At 38.5% G+C, this 20,200-nt stretch overlaps 1 protein-coding gene across 1 annotated transcript in view; it reads left to right on the top strand.

Moving 5' to 3' along the window:
- LOC114669566 (extracellular calcium-sensing receptor-like) overlaps positions 1 to 3,931 on the top strand; it is a 13,071-nt gene extending 9,140 nt beyond the window's left edge. Inside the window, exon 6 of the mRNA XM_051922871.1 lies at positions 2,950 to 3,931. Coding sequence (XP_051778831.1) covers positions 2,950 to 3,863 — 914 coding nt within the window. The 3' untranslated portion in view covers positions 3,864 to 3,931. The remainder of the gene's footprint in view (positions 1 to 2,949) is intronic.
- Positions 3,932 to 20,200: the final 16,269 nt, after the last annotated feature.

The following is a 20,200-nucleotide window of genomic DNA, read 5'->3' as shown; positions in this document are numbered from 1 at the left end:
TAAGTAAGCTGTAAGGAATGAGCCTGCCAAATTTCAGCCTTCTACCTACACGGGAAGTTGGAGAATTAGTGATGAGTCAGTCAGTCAGTCAGTCAGTCAGTCAGTGAGTGAGGGCTTTGCCTTTTATTAGTATACAGTAATCCCTCCTCCATCGCGGGGGTTGCGTTCCAGAGCCACCCGCGAAATAGGAAAATCCGCGAAGTAGAAACCATATGTTTATATGGTTATTTTTATATTGTCATGCTTGGGTCACAGATTTGCGCAGAAACACAGGAGGTTGTAGAGAGACAGGAACATTATTCAAACACTGCAAACAAACATTTGTCTCTTTTTCAAAAGTTTAAACTGTGCTCCTTGACAAGACAGAGATGACAGTTCTGTCTCACAATTAAAAGAATGCAAACATATCTTCCTTTTCAAAGGAGTGCAAAGCAAGCAGTCAAAAAAAAAATCAATACGGCTTTTTGGCTTTTAAGTATGCGAAGCACCGCCGGTACAAAGCTGTTGAAGGCGGCAGCTCACACCCCCTCTGTCAGGAGCAGGAAGAGAGAGAGAGAGAGCCACAGAAAATCAATACGTGCCCTTTGAGCTTTTAAGTATGCGAAGCTCCGTGCAGCCTGTCCTTCAGGAAGCAGCTGCACACAGCCCCCCTGCTCACACCCCCCTACGTCAGCGCAAGAGAGAGAGAGAGAGAGAGGAAGAGAGAAAGTAAGCTGGATAGCTTCTCAGCCATCTGCCAATGAAATCAACTGGGCAAACCAACTGAGGAAGCATGTACCAGAAATTAAAAGATCCATTGTCCGCAGAAACCCGCGAAGCAGCGAAAAATCCGCGATATATATTTAAATATGCTTACATATAAAATCCGCGATGGAGTGAAGCCGCGAAAGGCGAAGCGCGATATAGCGAGGGATCACTGTAGATAATAATAATAATAGCAGCTCACTACTCAAAACACAGAGTGCCTAGTTTCAGACCTGGGACCTTCAGGTTATAAGGCAGCAGTTCTTACCTCTGCATCATTCAAGAATACGTGTAAGCTCCCTGTCAAATGACATTTGAGCTTGGGTTTTTAATTCATTGACAGCAACATGTTAATCAAAATTTTTTTTCTTTGGTTATATTCTTGAATAAAAGCACACGTGTTTATTTGATATTCGCATTAAAGTCTTCACACCATATATAGTTCATGTCATTATTAGTGTAACATGGAAAAAGTTTCTGCTTTAGGTATGTGTTCAGCATTTCTTGCCTCACATTCCCTTTCATCCTACACTTACCCAGATCTTTGTAGACACGGAACACACATGAAATGCATGTATTCCAAATAATGATATACTGTATTATTTACCCTATACAACCCCAGGAACCTCACACACAAGCCTTGGCTTGAGCTGGGAGAGTTGAGCTCCATCAGGGCAGGGGATGGGAAAGCAGGCTGCTTGCTGCTTGTGCTAATTGACAAATTTGTAAAACAAAAGATGTTGATGGAGAGGTGCAAAGGGATTTAAGGTGGGCCAGGATTATGAGTTTTTTCGTAGGCTTTGGTAATTCTAGTGTTAAAAAGGAAATATGTTGTTTGCAGAAGAAAATCTTTTGGGCTTTTTAGCACTAGATGTGTACTTTGTTCTGGAATGATTTAGGTCCATTCTTCTGGGCAGATTTGCTCAAGGTTTTTCACAGTTATGCACTTCAATTTTCAAATAGTGCCACAGATTCAAAACTGGACTGTTGTCATTCACCTTTACTGTATGCCATTGAGCCACTCCAGAGCTAGTTTTGCCTTATGTTTGATAATTAGTATCCAGAAAGATTGACTGTAAGCAAAAGGTTGATGGTTCCACAAAGTACTGACAACAGGGGGTGATCCTTTAACCATCTCAGTGATTCTGGTTTTTAATTTTTAATTTTTTTTCCCTGAACTGTTGCTATTGCATCTTTCACTTGGCAGTTATAAGCTGCATTGACTAAATACGTACATCTGGAGAAATATTTTTTGTGTATGTCTTCAGACTGCAAAGGAACAAAAGTAAAAATTTTGAAGCGGGTGATTCTTTTCTCTACTCACTGTATGCAAGCAGTATTTTTCCTTTTTCTACTAACATAATGTTCATTAACTATGCAAACTAATTTCAATTGTTTGAAATAAAAATGTCAGATAACAAAATTTCAGCTTAGAATTTCAGTAAAATTAGAGAATTGGGGTGGGGGGGGGCATCTAAATACCTGATTTGTCATTTTTAGTACTAATAAGTAATTCTTAGCATTGTAAATACAGTAACAAGTAGGGTAATACTAAATCATACTATAAGATTTTATTTTAGAACTTACAAGTAAGCTTAACCGTAACAATTTTTGATAAAGCACCATTTTAAACAAAAGCATTTTTGTAGTAAGAGAAAAGGACGATTGGATTTACCTGGATTTTTGGTACTAAGACAGTTGTTTAATTTTTTGTCTCATTTTTTATTTCATTTTAGTAAGTTTAGCACCATTTCTCAGTATTGTTCCTTTATTTATTTATTTATTTTGGATACAAAAAGTACATTGTCATTTTATTCTTCAAGCATATTTTTGACCATCAGTGTTTAAAAGCATTCGTCATTTAAAGAGCAATCAGCTGGAACAGAGACAATGGCTGGGAGATTTGATGAGTGTACATATGCAAAACGAAGGAACCAGCATAAACCAAACCAGAAATGGTCTCTGCTACATCAAACACAGCACGAAAAAGAAAGAAGAAAAATTTAAACATACCAACCAAGTTAAAAGCATGCGGAAGGAAATGTAATTTTTTTGTATGTGAAAACAATAAAAGCATTTGGATTTCACACTTATATCACTCCAGGCTGAATTTAAATCTGTCATCTTTGCAATGTTATCCATTGCAACCCGTGTTGTTTTAATGATGCAATTACCAATTGACTAATAATTATTCCATTCTTTCAGATTCCACAGAATGCATTCAGTGTCCTCTGGAATACTGGCCGAATATGGCAAAAGATCAATGCAATGAGAAGATTTTTGAATTCCTCTCCTATGAAGATGTACTTGGGATTATTTTAGTACTTTTTTCTTTAAGTGGTGCCAGTATAACTGTTGCTGTAGCTTTGATATTTTTTCAGCACAGACATACTCCCATTGTTAAAGCCAATAACTCAGAATTAAGTTTTCTTCTCTTGTTGTCATTAACTCTCTGTTTCCTTTGCTCAATTACATTCATTGGCAAGCCATCCAGCTGGTCCTGCATGCTGCGTCATACAGCCTTTGGGATTACGTTTGTCTTGTGCCTGTCATGTGTTTTAGGAAAAACTATAGTAGTGTTGATGGCATTTAGAGCCACAGTCCCTGGCACTAACATTATGAAATGGTTTGGCCCTTTCCAGCAGAGAATGAGTGTGTTTGCATGCACATTTTTGCAGGTCTTGATCTGCATTGGTTGGCTGACAGTGTCATCACCATACCCAGATAGAAACATGGAATATTCTAAAGATAAAATCATTTTGGAATGTAATGTTGGATCTTCAGTTGCATTTTACGTTGTCTTAGGTTACATTGGCATTCTTTCAACGTTTTGCTTTATTCTAGCTTTTTTAGCTCGTAAGCTACCAGATAACTTCAATGAAGCTAAGTTTATCACTTTCAGCATGCTGATATTCTGTGCCGTCTGGATCACATTTATTCCAGCTTACATTAGTTCACCTGGAAAGTACACAGTTGCTGTGGAAATCTTTGCCATTTTGGCCTCTAGCTTTGGTTTACTGTTTTGCATTTTTGCACCTAAATGTTACATTGTTTTGCTGAAGCCTGAGAAAAATACCAAGAAATTCATGATGGAAAAAATGCCTCAAAAATCACTTTAAGAATATTTTAATCAAAGGAAAAGGTACTGTATGAAAATGGGAAGATTTTAACAGATGAGTTGTATTTGCTTGCCTGGTCACATAAAATGTAAAATATTGATAGGCAAATGATTTATAAATATATTAGTGCATGTGCATCTCACAAGTTGCTTATAGCCTGAAAATAAGTGAGGATGTTCAGGTATTGCACAAATTAAGTTATCTTCTAACATGAATCAGCAGGTAATGATTTTATTTAAATAATATTACAAAATACAAAAGATGTGAATTTATTAGATAAATAAGCCCTGATTTAATATTTATTTCTGAATTAATTTCTGTGACTCTCTTATTTTCTGACTCCATTAATCATAATATTTAAATTGTGCTCTTTTCATTCTTGCATTTCTTGTTTGTAATTCTTTCAAAATCAGATCCACAAAACCTAGCTGAGATAATTCAGACTTTGCTGTACTAACAGCTTTTCATGTTACTCATCTCCTAACTAAACTAAGATTATTTTTCTGTTTCCAGGCCTCTGTCACACTGACATAGACTTATGACAATTCCACTGTGTTTTATCATGCTTTTGTGCTTTTTTTTGTGAAATTGCCTTGTGAGGGGGCTTACTCTGATGGATGCAATATTAAATAAATGTTTGAATATATTAGGTTGTTTTTACTTTCACTCTTTAGTAACTGAATATACAACAAATTATATTTTTGTAAGAATATTAAACAGACATGTATTGCTGTCACAACTTTCTAATGAAAGTCAAATATGCAGGTTTCCCTGAGTTCTGCTTCATTTTCATAAGAAATTTTCTTTTTAATCGTTTTCTTCCTGATGTTCTAAACATGGTGCTTTCCAGAAAATGACACATCCTTCAAGCTTATTAATCTTAAGAATTTGTTTATAAAGGTTTGTAAATATAAACTTAGCAATTGGCTTTGTAGGCAGAGACTGGAGTACTGACTTTCACTTCCATCAACTTGTCTTCTAATAAGGTTAGTTGCAGAGCAAAAAGACAAAAGTGCCATCTGAACAAACAGATATATTACGATTATTTAAACCTTGAAGAAGAAATTAAGTAGAATTCATTACACTGCAAGTGCTGATTCTCTGGTTCTTCAATTGCTGCCTTTTTTTAACATTTCAAGAAAGACATCAGTTTCAGCTCTTTACTCTGGGAGCTCATATTGGTTTCTATCAAAACCAATCAAAACTTGCCCAACACAGGGCTGCCAATGCATTGAATAGCACACTCAGTCACACACCCAGACTTTCTACAATCACCTGCACATGTGTGGTGACTAAAAGCAGACCATGCATTTCACACCTAGGCCTTCAGTAGTGCTCCGTCTGAATCAACCCGCCCCTCAAAAACTAATTTATGGTTATAAAAACCATCTTAATATGCAGAAATACAGTATAAAGAGCCATTGCATCGCAGATAGATAACTCCTGTAGCCACAATAAATGCCTTTATTGAATAGACAAACCAGGGATGAACAAGTTCCTTTCTACTGCAGCTACAGCCCGCGACACACATAAAAAACATCAATAATAACTCATAAACTTGCAATATTATTTAGGAAAATCGCAACATTTTACTCACCAAAAATTTGTGTTATTTGTAAACAAAATCCGTCCTCCTCTCTTTCCTCAAAAACAGTTCAATTACTCTGTCGTACAGATTATCCGTGCACTTCAGTTCCATTATGAAGTCCCTTTCTATCGCCATCGAAGCTAATGCTGAAAGTCGAACCTGCCCTGTCATATTTCTGGCATAAGTTTTAATTCGCTTTAGGGCTAAAAATGTCCGCTCGACAGAATCAGTGGACACGGGAATGGTCACCGCCAAACATACCAATGTGTACAGATGCCCCATGATGCTCTCATTCAGATTTTTCTATTACACCATCCGCACCATCCTATCCAATCAACGGGTCTGAATACGGTGACATTGCCGTATGCCTGCTAGAGGGCCCCAGTGAAACCAACTCAAAATCTGATTGGTTGAAGCAACAGTTTAATCGACATTTATTTTGTGTTAGTGGGCCTGCAGAACGGATTGTGAAGGCCTCCGGGCAGACTTCTTTGACTTTGACCCTGCCTGGCAACAAATGATGGCTGAAATGTGATTGGTTAAATGCTTTAATACGAAAATACATGTCTGGAAGCAGCACAACCATCGGAAAAGCTTTGAAAGGAAGCGGACAGACTATTTGTAATTATATAATAAGTATTCATGGACAAAATATAATTAACATCAGTTTGTGATTCAGATATTTTTTTAGGCCAGCAGAGAAGGCCTTGCAGGCCCTGACGGCCCGCCACTCTACACACATAAAATCTGGCCTCACCTGTTGAAAAAATCAATAATTTAGCTCACACAAATGCAATTTATTTATAATACTACATGTAGAATTGAGACACTTGGACAGAACTTGACATATGCCTGGGTGTCTGGATTTTGCCCAGACTAAGGGTTTTTATAGGGTTTCCTGATCAACCAGGCTGCCCACAAAATTGCCTTTTCAAATCGTAACAAGACATGTTTCTATCAAAGTTCAATTACACTCAAAATTCTGCTGAGTTGTTAAAAAGTGAACTTTATACAGCTGTCTGTCACAGACAAATGCAATTTATTTGTTATCAAATGCTATTAGAATCTATTTCAGGTTCTAACAAGAGATCAGTTTACACATAAATAATACAGACATATTTAACCACTATAAGAAATTAAGAATAATCTTTTCAACTCTTCCACACACCCCAGACCAAGTAAATTATTAAAGAAAATAAAATTAAACGTTTCTAGAAGGAGAACTGCTGAAACAAGGTATAAATCAGTAGTCAATGAGGCCCAACATATGTTCCCTAACCATCTCATAAGGTAGTATCATTACAATAGGATGACAGTCTGCTATCTTACCTTCAGGGCTTCTTATTGTCCATGTCAGTAAGATGAGTAACTGTAGAAAGTATTGATGTGCAAACTCATGCATCAACTTTTACCCAAAAGTTAGGACTTATGTACACCTAAGAATCTACCTCATATCTTTGTAATGAAGTGGAATTTCTAGATTCATTTCTGTCTGCATCTGCTCCTAGTCTGGATTTAGTTTCTGCTCCTTTTAGCTGACACTACATGGAGTGACTTACATAATTTCAGGACTTAAGTAAAACCATGCAGTTATTGCTTGTTGTGATCTTAAGGCTCACAAAAGATAGATTTCTCAAACTCTACATAAGCCTTGCCCTCAAAACCCATGAAACAGGGTTTGGCCTGTAAATCCAGAAAGGTGCCAAGACTGTGGTTTTGGCTGCAGAAATACCCTTAGAGATCAATATTCCTTCCTTTCCACCCCCAAAATCTTAAACATACTCAAAACCTCATTTTAGTGACATCTTTCGTATATATTGAAACTGTCTGTGAAGCAAAACTCTATGGTTTCTCTCAAAACTAGTTAGGGGTTAACAAATATTGCTTAACACTAGAATCCCTGTAACCTACGAAAAAGGTAGTAATGTCAGGCCACCTTAAATTCCTTCACATGTCTTCATCAGCATCTTTGTTTTGCAAATGTGTCAATCAGCACTGGCAGCATGTAGCCTGCTATCCCATCTCCCCCCAAAAACGCAGCTGAAGTTGGTCGCAAAATTCAAATTTACATGTTGCTGTCAATGTGTGAAAACCCAGGCCCAAATATCAATCAACACAAAGCCAACATATTTGCTTGGCAAGTGCAGAGTTAAGATCTGCTGCCTTGTTATCAAAACGTTGCAGGCTCAAGCCCAGCTCTATTGCTGCTATTATTATTATTATTATTATTATTATATAATAAAAACATACATTTGATTTGAGTCTGTAACACCTGGTCTAAATCTTTGCTAAAAGTTAGCTTTTTTTATCATTCAGATTTATTCTCTCAGTCACATTCACATGGTACAACGAACTTGCCTCTACCTCTCTGAGTTGATGACATGACTGTCATGTGGCATTTCCACTTTGACAACAAAGACACCTGTGCAGAACATGTGAAAAACAACAGATTTTCTGTGATCTCAGACATCAGGCAACGTTTTGTCGAAAACTGTATTTTGAGTTACAACCCAGGGCAGTATATTACTGTTGATGAGCAACTGTTTCCAACCAAGGTCCATTAACCTTTACAAGCACCATACATTTACATAGGCTGTTAGACACTCAAATCAAATGTATGTTTTTATTCTATAATCTATAATAATAAAAGGCAAAGCCCTCACTGACTGACTGACTGACTCACTGACTCACTCATCACTAATTCTCCAACTTCCCGTGTAGGTGGAAGGCTGAAATTTGGCAGGCTCATTCCTTACAGCTTACTTACAAAAGTTAGGCAGTTTTCATTTCAAAATTATACGCGTAATGGTCATAACTGGAACCTCTTTTTTGTCCATATACTGTAATGGTAGGCAGCAAGATGGCCGTAGGAGACTGAGTTGCGTGTCGCGTCATCACGCCTCCCACGTAATCACGTGAACTGACTGTGAACTCAGTACGTAGAAAAGAAGGAGGAGCCCCAAAGAGCACAGAAGAAAACATTCATTACACAATTGACAAGGCAGCGAAACAATAAGAAGCGAGTGAGTGACGCATACAAGCATCTTCATAAGACACGAGGTATAAAAAAGCACGGTGTAAACCGTAAGTCTAAATTAACTTTATAGAACCGCTCCCGCTGCCGTTTGCAATACCATATTCGCGAGATACAAGTTTAATGAGAAGACACGAGGTATAAAAAAGCACGGTGTAAACCGTAACCTTAACTTTATAGAAACGCTCCCGCTGCCGTTTGCAATGCCATATTCGCGAGATACAAGTTTAATGAGAAGACACGAGGTATAAACGAGAGTTTGCATCACTTTGTAACAGAGTTAAAATTGCTGTAGCGAGAAACTTTTAACTGCCGGGTCTTAGCTAACATTAAATAAACCCGTGGACATCGCAACATCACACAAGACAGTGGCTCACGTGAAGTGACTGAACGCAGCAGGAGTGATCTCTTCCATGAATCAAACCTGTTCAAAAAACACATTACACAATTGATAAGGTAGGAAAAGAATATGAAACAAGGCACGGTATAAACCGTAACTTTAAGTTTATAGAAACGCTGCCGTTTGCAATACCATATTCGCCCCTGCGAAGCGCGGTGATTTTGCTATATATATTAAACTATTTCAACCATTGTATGATCTGCTTCTCGCAACTGAAAGAGGGCACCGTGGCAGAAGTTAGCCGACTTGCTCACCAACCACAAGCGTTACCTGGTAGGTAACCACCCATACAATCAGATTGTGAATCAGACTACGAATGCCTGCAATGTAATTACCCCGATCTATATGCTGTCAAATGAACGAACCTCACGCCGTGGCACAACGTTAGGGGCTTCGCCTCTACGTCCGACGATCGATTCCCGTAAGGGAGTGCAGTGACTGTGTACTCCTGATGAGCCCACAATTACGGCGAAACACGTGTCGCATACTATGCATCTTCAAAGCACGGTGTAAACAGTAAGTTTAAATTGAGTTTATAGAAACGCTCCCGCTGCCGTTTGCAATACCATATTAGATGACTTTGTAACAGAGTTAAAATTGCTGGAGCGATAAATTTTTAACTGCCGGGTCATGTCACGTGTTCTTGGGTAGGTACACCAAAAAATGTATACATTTATGCATGCAATGGGCAAACAAAAAATGTACTATACCCGAAAGCACTACAGTAGTACTCAATGTATCTTTACTTCTTAAATGTTAATGTTTTACTGTTTAATAATTTATACGCTTCTTATATGTTATTCAGATTCTTTTATCAAAATACCAGTAACAGCGCACTGCACGATAACGTGGAGTGAATACACTTGACATGACCATTCATAGTATTTATCCTCTTTCTCTGTACGTTTACCATTCGTTTGCTCAGAGGTTGATGAGCTTGCTGCTTAATGAGCAGCTCTTGACCCTAGCGTCCCGCTGCTTCTCTTCTTTCGTCGGCATCTTTACCCGTTAAAACTGATTTTTTTTTAAACTTAGTATGTTTTCTTTAATTTTTCAGTTAAGCTGGCACTTAACTCTTCAATCTGCCTCAAGAATGATTAGCGAAGGTGGTAGACAATGAAAACGTCAGCCGTACGCATCCGCCACGCACGCACTGGTGCGCGCAGCTGTGAGTTCATTCTACAATAAAATAAAATAAAGATAAAAAGAGTAATAACTTGCAGCACCGCTATTCAATTACACTTGCCTAACGCCTCTCCTAAGGGGAAATACTGTGGGATCTGGGCATCCGTCAAAGCAGCAATCACAAGCCCGATTAGAAAGCGGGAAGCTGTGATTTGTCCTCTCCCTCCCATGTAACAATCGCAGCCCGTGTTGCAACGCACTATGTATGTATATGTATATATGTGTATGTGTGTGTATATGTATGTGTATATATATATATATATATGTATTCATATGTGTGGGAAAGCGAATAGTAGACGTGACGTAGTATCTGTGTACCAAATTTCAAGTCAATAGGTGAAACGGTTTGCGAGCTACAGCTCATTTAAAATCCTGGACAGACAAACGAATAGCCACAGTAGTGTTTTATAGAAGAACATTTTACTGTTTAATAATTTATGTTTATATGCAATGTGCTTCTTATATATTACTTCATATTCTCAAATGATAATGATGTTAATGTTGTTTATATTGATTTCTATGTTATTGTAAGTGCTCTTTATTTGTGGAAAAATAAATTTGGCAATTAAACTTATTTTATACATACATTTTATTTTTTTCTCTTGCACTCAGTCAGCGAATCCACTGGGTAATCAGCTATATATATATATATATATATATATATATATATATATGTATGTGTATATATATATATGTGTGTATATATATATATATATATATATATATATATATATATATATATAGAGAGAGAGAGATAGATAGATAGATAGATAGATAGATATATGTGTATGTATGTACATATACAAATATGTATATATATGTATATATGTTTATATATATGTAGATATACAAATATGTATATATATGTATATATGTGTATATATATGTAGATATACAAATATGTATATGTATATATATTTATATGTGTCTGCGTGTGTGTGTATATATATATATATATATATATATATGTATGTGTATATATATGTTGATATATGTATATATATGTGGATGTGTATATGTATATATTTATGTATATACAGTATGTTTATGTATATATATGTTTACATAACCTCTTTAACACAGTACTTCTCCGCTGCGAAGCGCGGGTATTTTGCTAGTCTATACTAATAAAAGGCAAAGCCCTCACTGACTGACTGACTGACTCATCACTAATTCTCCAACTTCCTGTGTAGGTGGAAGACTGAAATTTGGCAGGTTCATTCCTTACAGCTTACTTACAAAAGTTAGGCAGGTTTCATTTCGAAATTCTAAGCGTAACGGTCATAACTGGAACCTACTTTCGTATACTGTATACGGCCATAGCGGGCAGTTCGGTCGCCGTGTGAGGCGGTTGTGTCTTGCGTCTTGCATCATGACGCCTCCCACATGATTGAGTGCCTGCCCATATAAGGTAAATATTCGCGGGTGAAGGACTGTGCTTAGCATATTCATAAGTGCGGCTGCTGCGGACTGTGCTTACCATAATCATAAGTGCGGCTGCTGCGGAAATCAGCACTCTTCGCTGCGGTGTGTTCATTCCTTTCCTTGCTTCGCCAAGGAAGCAGAATTTTCACAGCTTCTCCACTGTTTTATAAACGAACGACATATAAGGCTGTCCTTTTTCCTTGCTTCGCCAAGGAATCAGCCTTTTTATTTAATCCACGGGTTCTCTGCTGTTTTATTGTTCATTTGTTAAGATTGTTATAGTTATTGTGTAGGTATTTTACACTTAGTTTACTGTTCAGGTACCCATTTGTTTTATTTAATCTGCGGCTTCTCTGCTGTTGTTTTGTTCGTTTATTACAATTATAGTTATTTGAATCCTTTTCTTTGCCTGAGTGCCTGCCCATATAAGGCGCTCCGCAGTTTTTTTGTGAAGCGGTCTTTACACAGCATCTTCGCTGTGTTATAAACGAACACCATATAAGGCCGTCCTTTCTCCTTGCTTCACGGTTCTCTACTGTTTTATTGTTCGTTTATTACGATTGTTATAGTTATTGTGTAGGTATTTTATACTTTGTTTACTGATCAAGTACCCATTCCCTTTATTCTTCCAACTGTACCCCTATTAACATGTCTATCGAGGTGATCACCATCAATCAAAGAACTATCACTTACTGAGTGGTGTCCATGCCCAGAGATGGCGCCTGCCTTTTCCATTCTCTGTGTTACATATTGCACAGACATATCAGGCTCACTTTTGATATCCGCAGGGACATTGTGTCTTATGTATTAAATGACTGGGACAGGTTCAAAGTGTGGACTGATGATGGTACAGGAGATAATTATAGTACACAGGAGCCCTTCACCTATGGTTCTGCATGTAAGTTGATGGCTACCGCTGAATTGTTTGGTTATCGCTTTCAAGTGTACCGAAATGGCCAAATATTTTACACCTTTGGAGAACCGTCAATGCCTCTTAAACATCTTAGATTCACAGGTGACGATTTGAGTGGTGGACACTTTGATGTTTATGAATATTTCAACTCTCAAAAGATTGATGCAAAGTAATTGATGAAGCCAGTTGTATGCTTATATCGATTGACACATACCGAATGTCAGTTCAAAACAAATCCAGCTCGAGCCGATTATGACAGCAGCAATCCAAGCTGTGAGAACACAGTAAAAAGGAGGCGTATCAGACGTCGTGGTAGATTTTCTGATGCAGCTAGACGGAAGCAACTTCATGCAGCTGCCGCCAAATACTCGCAGAAAAATCCACAAGTTAATAAACACGCTGTGGCTAAATACTTAGAAGCAAATCCACAAGTTCATAGGGACGCTGTGGCTAAATACTCGCAAGCACATCCACAAGTTCATAGGGACGCTGTCGCTAAATACTCGCAAGCGAATCCACAAGTTCATAGGGACGCTGTCGCTAAATACATGGAGGCAAATCCACAAGTTAATAGAGCTTCTGTTTCTAGATACGATCCCAATAATGAAAAGCGGCTCATACGAAAACAACAGGTTTGGCTCAAAAAAGCCAATTGTGGATTTGCGTATGACCCAAACATACATTATGAGTCTGACAAAACAGTACACATTGGATCCATGGATGTTCACTGTGACTATTGTCAAGTTCAGAAGTGGAAATGCGAGACTCCTGGTTTGTACTGTAATGGTGGTAAAGTCTCTCTCACTCCTTTACATAAGCTTGAAAAGGAAGCACAAATCCACTGCACTAATTTTTCTGGACTTAACATACCCCTGGTCAAGCAATTACAAAAAATGCTCCATGACTGTAACACTTACATCCAGGCCTTCCACTCCACAATGGACAATATTTCATATGATGACAAAGACTTCAAAGTTGTCATTCACGCAGACAAAAAACCATTACATGCACACTAAGGCAGATTTAATAAACCCACAGTTCATCAAGTTGGTGTTGTCATCGTTGGGCAAACATTCAACAATAGAGATATTGTCTTGAAAACTAGAGACAATAAACTACAACGCATTAAGGAAACCCACAGATCCTATGATGCACATCAATATCCTCTCATGTTCTGCTATGGTGAAGACAGCTATTCTGTGTCTATACCCCAAGTTCATGCTACCAGTAAGTTACCTATGAACAAAACCGTCTCTGCAGCAAACTTCTATTCATACCGGCTTATGATCAGACAACATCATGATAATACTATCCTTTTCTTCTGAACTTTACTAAATCAGTTTTTAGTTGATATGTACACAAAAATTGAATCCGAAAGACTAAATTATATCAAACTAAATCAGAAAAAACTACGAGCTGAAAATTACGTTCACTTAAAAGATGCTATTGACAAAAACGACACTGATTTAATAGAACTTGGTCAAGCTGTGATATTACCATCTTCCTTCACTGGAGGACCTCGCTATATGTACGAGCGTACACAAGACGCAATGACATACGTACGTCCTTATGGCCGCCCTGACTTATTCATCACATTTACTTACAATCCTAAATGGCCTGACATCACTGAAATTCTCCTTCCACGTCAAAAACCTCACGATCGCCACGACCTTACCAGTCGTGTATTTCATCTCAAGATTCGCAAAATGATAGACTTGCTCACGAAGAGTAGCATTTTCGGCTGTACAAATTGCTACATGTACACCATAGAGTGGCAAAAGCGAGGTATTCCCCATGCACACATTCTATTGTGGCTAAAGGATAGGATTAAACCAGCTCTCATCGATCAAGTCATCTGTGCGGAAATTCCTGATCCACAGACTGACCCTGCCCTACACAAAATAGTAAAATCCACCATGATTCACGGCCCATGTGGACCTCATAATATCAACTCACCCTGCATGATCAACAGAATATGCACTAAGAAGTACCCGCGTCCGTTCATCTCAGAAACTCAGACCGGAGAGGATGGTTACCCTCAGTACCGCCGGCGTGCACCTGCTGATGGAGGTCATACAATTAACATCAAAGGAGTAGATATCAACAACAGATGGGTGGTCCCTTATAGTCCTGTGCTGTCCCGCTTCTTCAATGCTCACATCAATGTCGAATTTTGCAGTTCCGTAAAATCAATCAAATACATCTGCAAGTATGTTAACAAGAGAAGTGACCAGGCAGTATTTACAATACAAAATCAAAATGACGAAATATCTTGATACGAAGCTGGTCGTTACATTGGTAGCTCTGAAGCAGCCTGGCACATTTTCTGTTTTCCCATTCACAAACGTTTCCCTCCGGTCGTTCATCTTGCTGTGCATCTTGAGAACGGACAAAGAATTTATTTCATAGAAAGCAACGTTGCCGATAAAGTACACAATCCACCACTAACCACCCTTTTAGCGTTCTTTGACCTTTGCAAACATGATGATTTTGCAAAACAACTTCATTATACTGTGGTGGGTTGGCACGCTGCCCATTATTGGTTCCCTGCCTTGTGCCCTGTGTTGGCTGGGATTGGCTCCAGCAGACCCCCGTGACCCTGTGTTCGGATTCAGCGGGTTGGAAAATGGATGGATGGATGGAACTTTATTATAATGAAATTCCATCATATTATGTGTGGGCAAACAACATGTTTCGTCGAAGGAAACAAGGCAACCCTGTACCAGGACATTCAGGAGTGAAAAAGGATAATGTACTGGGACGGGTCTACACTGTACACCCGAATAACTCTGAATGCTACCATCTTCGACTGCTGCTCAACAAAATCACAGGTCCCACATCTTTCAAATCTCTCAGAACAGTTGATGGTGTCCTACATCCGACATATAAGTCAGCCTGCAGGGCACTCGGTTTATTACATGACGATATCAACTGGGACGAGACTCTACAGGAAGCTGCTCTGTCTCGCTCACCTCAAAAGATCCGTGAACTGTTTGCTGTCATGTTGGTGTTCTGCCAAATGGAAAACCCCTTAAACCTATGGGAAAAACATAAAGACAGCATAGCAGAAGATATTAGGAGACAGACTGAAAGAGATCATATACGAACAGAAGTCTACCAGTGGTTAAATTTGATCTATAACAACTGTCTACAGTTGCTTGAAAACTACATAATTGGTATTGGAGGTCAATCTCTTCATCATTATGGTTAGCCTTCACCTTTAACAGAACTGGCACAACTTACGTCAAATCCCGAGTACTTGAAAGAGACATCTTACAACACCTCGCAATTGGCCAATATAGTCACAAATAACGAGCACTTGCTAAATAGTGACCAAAAGTCAGTTTATGAGCAAATCATGAGCAGCGTTGCGTCAGCCACTGGCACGGTGTTTTTCCTTGATGCTCCAGGAGGAACTGGTAAGACATTCCTAATAAACCTTCTCCTTGCAAAAATCTGAGCAAAACGTAACATTGCCATAGCTGTGGCTTCTTCTGGCATTGCTGCAACTCTTCTAGAGGGTGGCAGAACTGCTCATTCAGCTTTCAAGCTGCCTCTGAACCTCAACCATACTGAATCCCCCATGTGTAACATATGAAAGCAGAGCAACATGGCTGAAGTGCTGCGACATTGTCAGCTTATTGTCTGGGATGAATGCACTATGGCACATAGAGCAGGTATTGAGGCTTTAGACAGGACCCTCCAAGACATCTGAAACACCAACAAACTTATGGGAGGCTTGACAGTGTTACTGGCTGGAGACTTCCGCCAAACCCTACCAGTCGTGCCCAGAGGAACACGCGCTGATGAAGTTAAAGCATCTCTGAAATCTTCATACCTATGGCCACAAATCAATGTTATTACTTTAAAAATAAACATGAGAGTTCATTTGAAAGGTGACAAAAAAGCCGAGGAGTTCTCTGCTCTTCTGATGAGTATAGGTGATGGCACCTTCATACAAGAAAATCGTAAAATAAATATTCCTACAAATCTCTGTCTCATCATGAATACCTTACAAAGCCTTCTTCAAAATGTTTACCCCGATCTACGAAATCTCCACCAAAATGACATATCATGGTTAAGAGAGAGAGCTATCCTGACACCAAAAAATGACATGACTACGTCTATAAACCACATTTTACTTGAAGAACTACCTTCACAACCAAAAATATATCAATCTGTTGATTCAGCTGTAGAAGTAGAAGACGCGGTACATTATTTCTCAACACTCTAAATCCTCCAGGCACTCCTGAACATAATCTCATTTTGAAGGTTGGGGCACCAATAATGTTACTGAGAAACTTACAGCAACCGAAACTTTGTAACGGCACGAGACTTCAGGTGACATCTCTACAAAACAACCTAATTCAAGCAACTATTTTTACTGGCAGTGCCTCAGGTGACACAGTTTTTATTCCTTGCATCCCCGTTATACCATCTAATCTCCCATTTCAATTCAAACGCGTTCAATTTCCAGAAAGGCTCTGCTTCGCAATGACAATTAATAAGTCTCAAGGACAACCACTACAAAAGGTTGGCATTGATTTGAGGCAGGATTGCTTTTCACATGGCCAACTGTATGTTGCATGCTCAAGAGTAAGCTCAGCGCACAGCTTGGTCATATTACAACCGGAGGGCCGAACTGACAACGTCGTATACAAAGAGATCCTTAACAAATAATTTTTTGTATATTTTCCCTCAGTTTAAAAATTTTTACTTTTTTCTTAATAAAAATATTCAGGCAGTATTTCGCCACTGCGAAGTGCGGGTATTTTGCTAGTAGTAATAATAATAGCCACTCACTATTCAAAACAATTAATGTGTGAAGGACCCATAACCTCTTGACTTGGAGACAGCAGTTCTTACTTCTTCACCAGCCAAGCAGATGTATATGTATGTACGTATGTATGTATGTGTGTTGTACCCGATCGCAATTTCTTTTACTTTGGTTAAATTCTAGAAAAAAAGCGCACTTGCTTTGTTATATCTGTGTCTTTTGTGAAAGTGTTTATTTAATATTTGAACTTCAGTCATCACATATTATACACTTCACGTAAGCATTTTGCCAATTATTAGTAGAACATGAAAAAAGTTTCTCTTCTAGTTATGTGTTCAACATTTCTTGCCTTACATTTCCTGTCATCCTACATTTTTACAGATCATTGTGGACACGGTATATTATTTACCCTATACAATTCAAGGCACCACTCACCCAGATAAACAGACTTGAACTGGGAGAACTCTGTGTACAACTAAAGATGTGTCAGTGGGGGATGAGATAGCAGGCTGCCTGCAGCCGTTGCTGATCGAGACATTTGCAAAACAAGTTTGCCATATCCGACTCCTGTCCCTGGTCCTTTTTGGTTGGAAAGAGAAATGCTCTCTTTCCGTGGGTCTTGGCCAACTACAAAGCACCTGCACCTTTGGTAGGAGGGGAGGGACTGGTAGCTGGCAGAATTGGCCAGGAAACTAGCTTGGAAATTGAACTCGATCCCTTCAGTGTGGATGGCGAGGATTCCTCCTTGGATGTCGTTGGGCAGCTGCCCGGTCCTTCAAGCTTTTCATAGGGAGCATCTGCCCCTGCCCCTCTGGAGGCATTGGCTGGCGAGCAGATGGAGTTTGCGTGCTTGCAACGAGCCGACAGCTCCTTACAGTTTGCAATTAAACAAGCTCATGCTGCCAATGATTCCTACTATAAGGAGTGTGAGTCTGTTAGCTTCAAAACTCCACACTTTTTGGTTAAAAGCGGCTTCCTTTATTGGGTGATTTCCGATCATATAGGTGGTGGTCTGATTGAACAACTGGTCATCCCAGTTGAGCATAGAGAGCTTGTATTGGAAATTGCTAATGCGCATGTCTTTGGCGGACATCTCAGTGCTTCACATCAGCATTTTGCCAATTATTAGTAGAACATGAAAAAAGTTTCTCTTCTAGTTATGTGTTCAACATTTCTTGCCTTGCATTTCCTGTCATCCTACATTTCACAGAAATTTTTCCCTCAGAAACCTGTTCAGTTTTCTCCCTCTCCTGTGACCCAGGCTTGACAATATATATAAAAAGCAACATCTGAAGGGGTGATGCAGCGTTATTATTGACTAGGCAATGTGCAGAGTGGCATATAAAAGCTATTTAATGTGGTAATCATGATCTGAAATACTGCTTTCAATTCTGGTCATTACAAAAAAGACATAGTAACACTAGAAGCTAAGAAAAAATTAAAGAAGTGCAACCTAGAACTACAAGGCATGATCTACTCCAAATGTCAAAGGTAACTAAAACTCAAAGATTTGGACATAGACGTCTGCTTGGGGAACATTGACAATGGTTGTATGAAATCAACCAAAGCTGAAAGTATTAAACAAATATACAAAAGACATTACAGTTATAAAAACAGGTAAGATTTTAATTTTCTGAATGTACTGTAGCATGTTTCACAAATACAATCTGTCCCTAGAGCACTCATTTAATTTTAATAACATAAACTGTATTGCTCCCTGAGGAGAAAACCTGTTTTGAAAGAAGTAACAAGAAGTATGATCAAAATGTGAGACCAATGCAATCCTGAGAAAATCAAACAGTCAGACCCTGTAAATTACCATCACAATTGACTATATGTAAGCCAGTTCACAAATTGCTGTTTTCCTCATGGAAATGGAGCTGTGCTGTTAGACAGCTTTAAAGTGTGTGAATACGGTTTAAGGTTTAAGGTTTCTTTATTTAGTCATGTTTACATAAGAAAACATGAAATTTGCCTTCTCAGTTGCATCTAATAACAGACAGAATGAAATAAAACAGACAAAATAGAAACAAGAAAGGTTAAGGTAAGACAGTTAGATAATACATATTTACACCAAAAAAAAAAAGGTGACAGGATGTATATCAACAACCTTAATCATTATCTCCGATATTTCTTATTGAAAAGTTGTATGGCACAAGGAAGAAAGGAGTTTCTGAAGCGATTTGTGTGGGTTTTCAAAGCGACTATCCTTCCTGATTTACTGAACTTTAGCACTACATGTAATGGATGACTGTCATCAGTTGAGATGATTTCCAGTTTCTTTAACATTGCCCTCTGACACACACTAGTCAAATCGTCTACATCAGCCCCAATAACTTTAGCTGCATACTTTGTAATCTGCTGGAGCTTTTTTGAGTTTTGGTTTGTCAGACTATTAAACCAGGCAATGAAACTGAAAGTGATCACAGACTGGATCATACTGCGATAGAAGGACAACATGAGGTCCTTGTCTACTTTAAATAGTTTGAGTTTATGGAGGAGAAATAAGCGCTGGTTGCATTTAGAAAATAATTTTTTTGTATTTGTATTCCAGTTAAGATTGATATCTAGGCAAGTTCCTAAGTATTTATATTCAGTTACTATTTCTACCTAATCTCCCAGAACTACAATAGGTGAACATACAGATTTCTGTCTCTTAAAATCAAATATAATTTCTTTGGTCTTTTTTACATTCAGAGTGAGAGAGTTTTTATTGCACCAGTTTACCGTACAGTCCACTTGATTTAGATAGTGGCTTTCATCCTCCCCAGATATGCATCCTATGAGCATGGTGTCATCCGTATACTTGATAATGGAGCAGTGGTCATTATTCTGTCTCAGGTCACTTGTGTACAGAGTAAACAGTAATGGTGATAAGTCACACCCCTGCGGACTTCCTGTGTTTGAATGAATAACTATTGAAAAAGTGTCCTGAACTTTAATTGTCTGTGAACGGTTTAAAAGAAAGTTCTGAATTCATAGTGTAATAAATGGGTTTACATTCATACTGTTCAA

Source organism: Erpetoichthys calabaricus, chromosome 2 (assembly GCF_900747795.2).
Source record: "Erpetoichthys calabaricus chromosome 2, fErpCal1.3, whole genome shotgun sequence".
NCBI classification, from domain to species: Eukaryota; Metazoa; Chordata; class Cladistia; order Polypteriformes; family Polypteridae; genus Erpetoichthys; species Erpetoichthys calabaricus.
Note: the sequence above shows the minus strand (reverse complement) of the source record. Positions and strands in the feature narration are given on the sequence as shown.